The sequence below is a fragment of the Bufo gargarizans genome, chromosome 2 (genome assembly GCF_014858855.1).
Source record: "Bufo gargarizans isolate SCDJY-AF-19 chromosome 2, ASM1485885v1, whole genome shotgun sequence".
In the NCBI taxonomy this organism is placed as follows: Eukaryota; Metazoa; Chordata; class Amphibia; order Anura; family Bufonidae; genus Bufo; species Bufo gargarizans.
In genome coordinates, this window is record NC_058081.1 from 103022836 (window position 1) to 103035362 (window position 12527).

The window sequence follows — 12527 nt, forward strand, 5'->3', positions numbered from 1 at the left end:
GCAATACAAAAGTAAGGTACAATAAAATGTTTGGAGGCAAAGAGATCCCCACTTCTGCAGGGAATGGGTTGAAGGTCCATTGATGATGTTGACAGGCATTTAGCTACATAGCACAACATAACAACTAGAGGTATGGGGGAAAAACAACACAACAGTCATTCCATTATGGGTCAATCTGCATCTACAGAATAGTTCTAACAGCCAGGCCATATACATGACCCCTGCAGATCACATAATCAGCGATCCTTGGTACCCTATACGTTAACTTCTAATGAAGTACTTGGGGCACATTCCTTAGGACAAGTGACTGAAATGGTAAAACATATGGCAGGTACAGGAAGCAGATACCCCACTCTTCTTATATGTAGCTACCACCCCCAGCTGTATACAGCTGTTTCCCTACTCAGATTGATATAAAGAGCATACATATAGACCAACAAAAGCCCAGCTAAACATCCAGCGTAGATGTATGCATCACAGGCACTGACCATACACATTCAATAGTATGACCAACAGCTATCTCTCCCATCTTCCCCATACACATACAGGTTCGGCACAGTCGAACGGGTATTTGTATGCTATGGGTAAAGTGGAGAAAGTGGCTGCCAGACACTACTGGCAGCTGCTTATCTCCCCGGAGAACAAAAGGATCGGGCGAAAATATTGATTTCACCCAATCCTTGTCTCACCCAACATCATCTGTCGGGGGACAGTCAGGAGCTCCCACACACATTAGTGTGGGCCGACAGAAGTATAATGTGTATGGCCAGCTTCACGAACACAGGTATCCAATACATAAGCTTGTATGCACAGAACAGTTGAGTCTTTGGAGTCCCCACCTTATAATATGCTGATATCAGGACATAGAGCTCTCACCTCCGCCTAAGGGCTCACGCACATGAACATTTTTGGGTAGGTCGGATGCAGATCCATTCCCTTCAGTGGAGCCGCAAAAGATGCGGACAGCACTCCGTGTGCTGTCTGCATCCATATGTACATTCTGTGGCTTACGCAAAAATACATAACGTCCTATTCTTGTCCGCATTATGGACAAGGATAGGACTGTTCTATTATGGGCCGGATCCGCAATTTGTGTATGGCAAAAACTGGTATAGCTGTGTACACAGAGATCTCACCTCTTCCTATTATTAAGATTTCAGGACATAGACCTCTCACCTTCCTCAAAGACAGATGCTGTACGTTAAGACATAGGGGAGAGCTTATCATGATGGCAATATTTAAAGTCAGTTTTGTAGTAGCATACATTGGTGTACTTTGCACCAAATTTATCAAATGTTGTTTGTTAAATTTGGTTCATCTTTAAATGTAACACTTCTGTATAGAAATGTTTCTCCAGATTTCCTACACGAGCCTTGTACTACAGTGAGGTTGCGACTTTGTTTTGCGCCTTTTTTTTTTTAAAGTCGCAATGATAAATCTGAAGTGAAATTCATTACCATGGCTAACCACAGCTAATTTACCACCCACATTTCAAAACTGGAGTGAACGATGTAAAAATGTAAAGTAGCAACATTTTTGTGCAAGTGACATCACACAGTGGCAAAGCCCCTATTTTGAAGCCGGGTGTGATACATTTCTCCCATGGAGTTCTCACTTCCTAATTCACAGACTTTAGCACATAAAAATCATCTGATAATACACAGACATTAGGATACAGAGCTCTCGCCTCCTCCTAATATATAGACTATCTTTTGCCCCCATCTAATACACAGACATCGGAGCATAGAGCTATCATCTACTTTTCATACAGAGATTTCAGGGCATAGAGCCATCATATACGCCTAATATACAGACATCAGGGCATAGAGCTATCATCTACTTTTCATACAGAGATTTCACTGCATAGAGCTATCAAATACGCCTAATATACAGATTTCAGGGCATAGAGCCATCATATACGCCTAATATACAGACATCAGGGCATAGAGCTATCATATACGCCTAATATACAGACATCAGGGCATAGAGCTATCATATACGCCTAATATACAGACATCAGGGCATAGAGCTATCATATACGCCTAATATACAGACATCAGGGCAAAGAGCTATCATATACGCCTAATATACAGACATCAGGGCATAGAGCTATCATATACGCCTAATATACAGACATCAGGGCATAGAGCTATCATATACTACTAATATACAGACATCAGGGCATAGAGCTTTTAATTTGCTATTCTAGAGACCTCAAGGCACGGTGCTGAAGGAGCCTCTGTGCTCCGAAAAGCTTACAGATACAGTCTTAAAGGGAACCTGTCACCGGGATTTTGAGTATAGAGCTGAGGACATGGGTTGCTAGATGTCCGCTAGCACATCCGCAATACCCAGTCCCCATAGCTCTGTGTGCTTTTATTGTGTAAAAAAAACGATTTGATACATATGCAAATGAACATAAAAGAGTCATATCTTACTTGTGTGACCAGAGAAGAGTCATATTTTCAAGCTCTGACACATATCAGGGTAATTTGCATATGTATCAAATCGGTTTTTATACACAATAAAAGCACACAGAGCTATGGGGACTGGGTATTGTGGATGTGCTAGCAGCCATCTAGCAACCCATGTCCTCAGCTATGTACCCAAAATCCCGGTGACAGGTTCCCTTTAAGACTGTATCTGTAAGCTTTTCGGAGCACAGAGGCTCCTTCATCAGACAATCGCTGGTAAACGAGCCCGATGGAGGGACCTGAGTGCTCTGAAGGCTTACAAGTGTCATTTTTCTGGTTAGCCAATAAATATCTTCCCTTAAGGCCATGTCCACATACGTGTTACATGTGGATTTGGTCACAGATTTCAACTTATGCATTGCAAAGGGTGAACGTTGCAGCAGTTCTGCAACAGAATGAGCCTGCTGTGGACCTAATCAGTTACAGCACGCTCTGATTTCCATGCAGACTTTCTTTTACCTGGAGATAAGGTTTTAAAAACCATAAAATGTCACACCCACAAGCAGTATAGAAGATTGCCTGTGCGGCCGTGCCGTCCTTGTATACGGGGTGTCTTGTCCACAATTCTGGATACACTAGATACATATGGGGGTGTACTGATGGGAATCTTGTAATGGCAGACATCAATATAACTGGAGTAATTCACATGTAATTTTGGGTTTCCCATATTACATTATTTCCAGTTTGGTCGAGTGCAGTTCCTACTAAGGCTACTTTAACATTTGCGTTCGGGGCTCCGCTTGTGAGTTCCGTTTAAAGGCTCTCACAAGCGGCCCCGAACCGTCCAGCCCTAATACATTCTGAGTGGATGCGGATCCGCTCAGAATGCATCAGTCTGGCAGCGTTTGGCCTCCGCTCAGCAGGCGGACACCTGAATGCTGCTTGCAGCGTTCGGGTGTCCGCCTGGCCGTGCGGAGGCAAACGGATCCGTCCAGACTTACAATGTAAGTCAATGGGGATGGATCCGTTTGAAGTTGACACAGTATGGCTCAATTTTCAAACGGATCCGTCCCCCATTGACTTTCAATGTAAAGTCTGGACGGATCCGTCTGCGGCTACTTTCACACTTAGAATTTTTTTTACAATATAATGCAGACGGATCCGTTCTGAACGGATGCATGGTCTGCATTATATAAGCGGATCCGTCTGAGATGGATCCGCTCTGAACGCAAATGTGAAAGTAGCCTCAAGGGCCTCGTTCTCCATCAGAAGAGGAAATAGTATATATTTTGGGAAATTGTCCAAATGAGAAAGCAATGAGGCATGGGACCCTATAAGAATATGTTCAAACACTGGAGAATAGTCTTAAAGGGAACCTGTCATCAATTTTATACTGCCCATACTATCGGCAGATTAAAGTAGAGACAGGTGAGCTGATTTCAGCGGTCTGTAACCAACATCACAATCATTGCAGACTGGGCTTTGAAAAGAGTCCCGGCCACCTGAGAAGAGTCCTGGTTATTCATGAATTCCTGCTCTCCTGCCCACCTGCTGATGACTGACAGTCTTCTACCTAGTTTTCTCCCTTTCTCTCTAGCAGAGAACTGCCAGTCATCAGCAGGTGGGCGAGAGACCAGGAGATTATAATAACCAGGACTCTTCTCAGGTAGATCTGACTATTTATAAGGCTTGTGCTGCAATGATTATGATGCTGGTTCTCGGCAACCACTTACTTTTAGCTCATGAGTGTCACACCGCTGACATCAGCATTTCTGTCACTATTGTATGCTGCCCTCAGTGAGGTCAGCATAAAGTTGATGACGGGTTCCCTTTAAATCCACACTAAATGTACAGAATAATGGAAGTGATTGGGGTGTTTCTAAGCCCCATTCACATGTGGATCTGTAAATTTTTCAGGGTTCTGCTAATGGATTCTTACACAGCATATTCCAATACAGAGCCGCTGGATTTATTGATAAGCAGCTTTTGCTGTGATTTTTCTGAAACCATGCACTTTTGCTGAAAATTGGCGAAAGCACAGCATGATTTCTGAGTAAGGGTACTTTCACACTAGGGTTTTTCTTTTCCGGCATAGAGTTCCGTCCTAGGGGCTCTATACCAGAAGAGAACTGATCAGGCATATCCCCATGCATTCTGAATGGAGAGTAATCCGTTCAGGATGTCTTCAGTTCAGTCGTTTTGACAGATCAGGCAAAAGATAAAACTGTAGCATGCTACGGTTTTCTCTCCGGCAAAAAAACCCGGAAGAGTTGCCTGAATGCCGGATCCAGTATTTTTCCCCATAGGAATGTATTAGTGCCGGATCCGGCATTCAAAATGCGCATGCGCAGACCGGTACAAATGTAAAAAAAAATACAAGACAGATCCGTCTGTCCGCATGACAAGCGGAGAGACGGATCTGTTCTTGCAATGCATTTGTGAGACTGATCCGCATCCGGATCCGTCTCACAAATGCTTTCAGTCACATCAAAATCGGCGGATCCGGCAGGCAGTTTTGACAACGGAACTGCCCGCCGGATCACACTGCCGCAAGTGTGAAAGTAGCCTAAGGCCTCTTGCACACAACTGTATGGCTTTTTCTGTATTTTGCAGTCCGTTTTTCAGTAGTTTTTTTTTTCAGTAGTTTTTTTGTTTCAGTAGTGTTTCTGTTTCTCCGTTCCGTTTTTTCGTTTGTGATCCATTTTTTACAGATCGCAAACGTAAACGGAAACATACAATAATGTTTAAACAATAAGTACATAAAAAAATTGGGCTGGGCATAAAATTTTCAATAGATGGTTTTGCAAAAATGGAACAGATACGGAAGACATACGGATGATTAAGTATGCATTCCGTTTTTTTTGCAGAACCATTGACTTGAATGGAGGCACAGAATGTGATTTGCGGGCAATAATAGGACCTGTTCTATCTTTGAACGCAACGGAAATACAGAAACCTTCCGTTGTTTTTGCAGACCCACTGAAGTGAATGGTTCTGCATACGGACCACAAACGGAACCCGCAAAAATGGAACGGAAAAAACATTTGTGTGCAAGAGGCCTAAGCCTTTAGAGTAATCCTCCAGCCACCAGACACATATAAACAGGTATGTGACCAGATGGATGGCAGCCGACAGTCTAAAGTTTATTGGGCACTCTAGACCTTACCTCGACAGATGATGCTGGGGCAGAGAAGGATGGGGTACTTTGAATTTTAATGCCTGATCCTTTTGTTCTACAAGCTTTTACCTCCCTACCCACTGAAAGCACAGACAGGTGGGTTCGGGAGAGATAGCTGTTGGTCAAACAAGTGTTCGGCGTCAACTGTAAAAGGTATGGGCTCCATGTGTTTTGGGTGCAGTACCAACATTTAGCCTCCAGATGTCACTATTAAAACAAATATTAAAAGTATGATCACCAGCAAGAATGTTCCACATGCGGCAGTGGAAACAGTAACAGCTGCATGCTATTAAATAACAATTTTTTGGACCTTTGATGTAAATAATGTTGACCAAGCTCTAGAGCATATGAACATGTAAGGTAAGAAGAGGTCACAAAACATACTGTGAGCCAATTACTAGCAACCAGGTAGCAGCTTTTACTGACTGTAGATAGTTCCCCACATCAGGGGATTACATCAGTTCTATGCTATTATTATTTGTACCTGGGTACACACAATGGAAGCTGATACTCTGAGCAGATGCCAAAGCCAAAGGAATAGAAGCCACAGAAAACTGTAGCAAACCAGGGATTAACTGGTACAGATATTGTGGGCTACTTTGCATTAGCCAAACTGACCCTACTTAGGCTGGGTTCACACAGGCGTCACGTTTTGGTCCTGGATACGTCCCGGGTGCATTGCGGCAAACCCGCACGAGTAGATACCCAATTGCAGTCAGTTTTGACTGTGATTGCGTTCCGTTGTTCAGTTTTTATCTCGCAGGTGCAATGCGTTTTGCACACGCGTGATAAAAAACTGACTGTGGTACCCAGACCCGAACTTCTTCATTGAAGTTCAGGATTGGGTTCAGTGTTGTGTAGATGTAATTATTTTCCCTTATAACATGGTTATAAGGGAAAATAATAGCATTCTTAATACAGAATGCATAGTAGAAGGTTAAATTGAGGGTTAAAGTAAATAAATAAAATTTATTCACCTCCTCCAATTGATCGCGTAGCTGCCAGTCTTCCGTTCTTTCTTCAGGACCTGTCAAAGGACCTGTGGTGACATCACTGAGCTCATCACATGGTCCATCACCACAGTGATGACCATGTGATTGGACCATGTGATGTGACCTCACCACAGGTCCTTTAGCCGGCAGCTTATGATTTAAGAAGAGATCGGCAACTATGCGATAAGAGTAGGAGGTGAGTTAATTTTTATTTATTTTTTTAACCCTCAGTTGACCTTCTACTAAGCATTCTGTATTAAGAATGCTATTATTTTCCCTTAAAACCATGTTATAAGGGAAAATACAGTGAATAGACTTTCAGATTAGCAACTATGCGTGAAAATCGCACCGCATCCGCACTTGCTTGCGGATCCTTGCGATTTTCACGTAGCCTCATTCACTTCTATGGGGCCTGCATTGTGTGAAAAACGCACAATATAGAGCATGCTGCAATTTTCACGCAACGCACAAGTGATGCGGGAAACTCACCGCTCATCTGCACAGCCCCATAGAAGTGAATGGGTCCGGATTCAGTGCGGGTGCAATCATGATTTTTAATGCTGTGTTCCTCTGCTTGACCTTACCTCTACAGGATCATAGTGAAATAAAGCTGTCACTATGATCCTGTAGAAGTAAGGTAATGCAGAGGCACACAGCATTATAAATCAGTATAATGCCATGCACCCCTGCAAGTCCAGAACGGAGGATCTCACACACACACGGAGCGAGATTCTGGCAATGGATTTGCTCGTGTGCAACAGCCCTTAGGCCACCTGTCAGCTGACATACATTAACATTTTGTGCCAAAATAATCGAGCACGCCATTATTAAATCTGGCACATTTTTACAACTCCTCTTAGCCTCTTTCCTAAACCGATTACTGAGGCATAAAATGTGTCTAAAAGACATAAGTTTAGTGCACTGCATATAGGCCAGTATAGTGTAATTTAAGCCAGAATTTGGCCATACCTTGCTTAGTAAATGTTCTTATTGCAGACCACTTGTATCTATAGAGAAGCGGCTTAGGTCATGTTGGAAATTGGAATTAAACAATAAGTAAGGGTAGTATACCTGCCATAAAGCATCCATTCTTGGCCTGTGCGTGGGCTTTGGGTAGAGTCAGGGGGCTTGAGTGTGGAAAATAAATCCTAGCTTGCTTTCCGGAATTGAAGAAACATAATTCTGCTAGACCCATGTATAGGATACATGGGTGTGACATTACAGAGCATAAAGTGGATACAGAACCCCCATGCAATGTCTTGGGGTACCCTCCACCTCTCTTATCTTCATCCACCCATTCACACTGGACAACCCTAACCAAAGGTTTACTGCACAACCTTTGTGCAATGAAGGGTTTGTGACACAAAACGGGGTGAGAAGGGGAGGACACTGGAAGACATCACTCCTCACAGTCAAGGAGGGTCACTGCACATCAAGAGTCAATGAGGCGAATTAGAGGATGTAGTTTGCATGATACCCATCGGCGCAGGGGGCAGAAGTATTGATAATGAAACTGCTGGAATTCAGGGGTCAACCTGATGTCCCTCAAAAATGCCAACTCCAGGTCAGACTCTGCCAATATAACCAGCAACAACAGTAATGCAAAGAGCAGGCACAGAGTGACTACAAGCAACCGCAGAACACTTTGTAGAAACTTATTTGCCTGCTCAGGTTCAGGTTCCCTCTGACATGCTCTCTCTGGCCCAGGCAAAGCAGGTGGAGGTATTTCCAGGTCAGGAATGCTGGGAACAGCCATGTCAGTCTCCTCATCTTGGGTTGTACAGGTTGTCCCATTCACCTGCTGCCCAATGGATAAATCAAGGTTGGATTCACACACAGGAGTGGGGAGGATGCTGGAACAAGGAGTGTAAGCCTCATCGCTGATCACGGTCTCCCGGGAGGTGTACGGAGATAAAGCATCAAGGCTGTCAGAAGAACGCATGGGAGTAGAGTGGGTGCTGTCTCTTAGAGACTCCAGACCTGTGGGAACAGCAACAGTTAAAGGGATTCTGTCACATGGATTTTGCCTATAGAGCTGCGGACATGTGCTGTTAAGATCACTGCTAGCACATCCGCAATATACATTCCCCATAGCTCTGAGTGCTTTTATTTAGGAAAAAAAACACGATTTTATATATATGTAAATGAGGCAAGTTACTAACGTTTCTGGAGCCCAGCCACGCCCACTGTGAAGGAGCCCAGCACCGCCCTGCATCTTCCAAATCTCCTCCTTGCTCCCCAAGGTCACCAAGTTAGAGCGCCGTAATCTCGTGCGTGCACGAGTACGTGGCATGTGAGTGCCGGCAGTGTTCCTTCCCTGTGCTGGCATCAGCCTCAGGGAACGAACTGCGCGTGTGCTAGCTGCGAGATTACGGCGCTCTAACTTTGTCACGCCTGGGAGCAAGGAGGAGATTCGGAGGTGCTGGGCTCCTTCACAGCGAGCGTGGCTGGGCTCCAGAAACATTAGTAACAGCTCCTTACTTGCCTCATTTACATATATCTAAAATAGTTTTTTTGCCTAATTAAAAGCACTCACAGCTATGGGGAATGTATATTGTGGACATGCTAGCGACGATCTAGCAGCACATGTCCGCAGCTCTATAGGCAAAATCCAGGTGACAGAATCCCTTTAAGAAACCAGATAGAAAACAGTAAATAACATAATGCAGACGTACAAGAGACTGCACATGAGCATGCGGAGAAAGACTGAGGGGATCAATACGATATTTACCTGTAATGCCTATTTCTCTCCCAGTCGCAGCAGGTATACTTGGTGCAGGGGCCCCTCTTGTTTTTCCAATTTCTGCATATGTTGTAAGTGGTGTAATAGACACAGGCATTGCCCCAGTAAGAGCTGGGAAGAGGGGCAATGCCCCCAATGCTCTGCCCAAAAGCCGAGGCCCCAGACTAAGCACCCGAATCTTCACATCGCGGTAACAGTGATTGATCATGCGCAGGTGAACGTTCACTTTGGTTTTGATACGGATAAGACACTTCACCATGATGAATGGAGGATAGTTCTGATATCTGGTTTCACTTCCTTCCACTTCTATCTGTAGCCACACTTCTCGCCCTAAATCCCTACACTGACTGTTCCCTACTTGCCTGCCCCCTCTGTCTATAGACACTTTCTATAGCCTTCTACTTCTCTCCTGGCTTCTAACTCTCCTCATCTCCAGTCCGTGTCTCTCCACCTCCTCTCCCTCTATGCTCTGACATACAAGGTGAAGCTTCTAGCTCCCAGACGCTATTTTGGGAATCGGTATATTTACTACTGAGCAGAATCAGGAGAATCCTTCCCCAGCTGTCATTTCCCACTCCCACATGGAAAATGACAGCTCCTTACAGACACTGCCCCACTTCCCAGACAAATGTCCTCATCCACACACTTGGGGGAGATTTATCATGAGGAACATTTTTGAGTCCTGAGTCTGCATCCCCATAATCTGCACCAAACTTATCTCAAGTCGTGCCTCATTAGGTGTATCTTCAAAAATAACTCCAATTTTTGTATGCCACCCCACACTGAATTTTGTGCCTTTTTGTGTTTTTTATTTTTTTTAAGACACAGTTAGTAAATTTGGCATGCAACTAATTAACATACCCACACCCATTTGATTAAAACTGTCAAGAGCAGCATAAAATCTCAAAAACTAACAAATTTGTATGCAAAAAATGTTCAGTATTCATGTGGTTACTCTGCACTTTTCAAACTCGTTTGAACTTTGTGAACCTAAAACTCCTATATTAAATCTATAATCCCTACCTCCAAATTCACATGGCATAATACTGTCATGAACGATGCAAGCACAATGCCCTTAGCAACTGATGCCCAGTTAGGGCTTATGCACTCGGCCTTTCTGTGCATTGGGGAGCGCAATGGAAGTGAATAAGGCCTCTTTCACACGAGCGCGACGGATTAGTTCAGTGAAACTCGCACCATTTTGCAAGCAGGTTCAGTCAGTTTTGTCTGCGATTGCGTTCAGTTGTTCAGCTTTTTCCGCGCGGGTGCAATGCGTTTTGATGAGTTTTTCAGGCGCGTGGTAAAAAACGGAAGGTTTACAAACAACATCTCTTAGCCACCATCAGTGAAAAACGCATCGCACACGCATTCACTTCTATGGGGCCAGGGCTGCGTGAAAAACGCTGAATACAGAACAAGCGTGATTTTCACGCAACGCAGAACTGATGCGTGAAAAACCCCTCTACTCCTTTAATAATTCGCCTTAAAGTGAAATAAATCGTTATGGGTAGATTTGTACATGATACACATACAAAGCAATACCTACCCTCCATGATGGATATGTGAACAGCGCGCCTTCGTGTCCGAGGAACACTGCTTAACCTCAGTCCATGGCTAATTGAGGGACAACTACGACTGGGCACCATCCCCGATCTGTACACAAGATGAAATATATCAAAAGGGTTTGTATATTTTTTAACCAGCAAGACTCATGTAACAGCCCGAGGCTATACTTGAGGCAATATGCATCAAAGTCTCCTGCTACAAAAAGTTATACCATTATCAGTTCCACAAAATCACTAAAAGAGTTCAAGAGGGGCCTGGATGTATTTCTGTATTACAGGCTATAGCTACTAGAGATGGGTCGTTGATCCAGGGAGTTAGGCTACATGCACACGACCGTGCTGTTTTTTGCGGTCCGCAAACCGCAGATCCGCAAAAAACGGAAGCCGCCCATGTTGCCTTCCGCAATTTGCGCAGACAAGAATAGGACATGTTATATTTCTTTTAGCGGGGCCACGGATGCGGACAGCACACGGAGTGCTGTCCGCATCTTTTCCGGCCCCATTGAAGTGAATGGTTCCGCATCCGAGCCGCCAAAACGGCGGCTCGGATGCGGACCCGAATAACAGCCGTGTGCTTGAGGCCTTATTCGTATTGGAGTCGGGAAGGATTTTTTTTTCCCCTTAAGGCTCCATTCACACGTCCGCAAAATGGGTCCGCATCCTTTCCGCAATTTTGCGTAAAGGGTGCGGACCCATTCATTCTCTATGGGGACGGAATGTGCTGTCCGCATCCACATTTGCGGATCCGCACTTCCGCATCCGTGCTTCCGTTTCCGCAAAAAAATAGAACATGTCCTATTCTTGTCCGCAATTGCGGACAAGAACAGGCATATTCTATTATGTCGGCAATGTGCGGTCCGCAAAATGCGGAAAGCACATTGCCGCTTTCCGTGTTTTGCGCATCCGTGTCTCCGTGTATCCGCAAAACACATTGCGGACGTGTGAATACAGCCTAAGTCGGGAAAATTGGCTTCTACCTCACAGGTTTCGTTTTTTTTTTGCCTTCCTCTGGATCAACTTGCAGGATAACAGTCCGAACTGGATGGACAGATGTCTTATATTAGTCTTATAAACTATGTTACTATGTAAATGTCCCTGGGTCTCCAGTGCACACAATGTTAAAGTTAAGATCAGACAAATCCACTTTTCTCAATGTGGTAAGGCTACAGTAAGTAGTGTACATGGTATGTACATGCTAGGACACAGCTCTGCCCTCCGCATGCTGATGTCTAGGATGTCAATCAAGAAGAGGGGAAGTTTTACAGTAGTTAGAAAGAAGTCCTAGGGGTTAGCAAATAGTACCTGTGAATTTCAGGAGGCTCCCTCTTGATTTTGGCACTTGATTCCATTACTTCTTTAGCAACTCGACCACTAGGGTGACATTTTCAGAAAAGTATGAACAGGATGGGGTAATCAGGAGTCGAGAATAAAGTACACCATGAAGGAAAGAAAGTGTGATGAAGTTAGCAGCGGAGAACATGCTATGAATATGAAGCTAACCTGTCGGAAAGATTCCATTAGAGCTTATGTGACCTCATACCACCAATATGTTCAATGTCACCCTTCCATTTTCACAAGGATCCACAAACTATAATATTTCTATGGGGAATGCCAGAAAGCACTGGGCATCTTCAC

The 12527-nt window shown here is 44.3% G+C and overlaps 1 protein-coding gene across 2 annotated transcripts in view; it reads right to left on the reverse strand.

The window, feature by feature from the left end:
• Window positions 1–7013: 7013 nt before the first annotated feature.
• The window catches only part of FRMD5 (FERM domain containing 5), a 98413-nt gene continuing 92899 nt past the window's right edge, over window positions 7014–12527 (reverse strand). For both annotated transcript variants that reach the window (XM_044283135.1, XM_044283134.1), the window contains 3 exons: window positions 12195–12263; window positions 10874–10980; window positions 7014–8564 (listed from right to left, as the gene is read on the reverse strand). In XM_044283135.1, coding sequence (XP_044139070.1) covers window positions 8017–8564; window positions 10874–10980; window positions 12195–12263 — 724 coding nt within the window. In that variant the 3' untranslated portion in view covers window positions 7014–8016. The remainder of the gene's footprint in view (window positions 8565–10873; window positions 10981–12194; window positions 12264–12527) is intronic.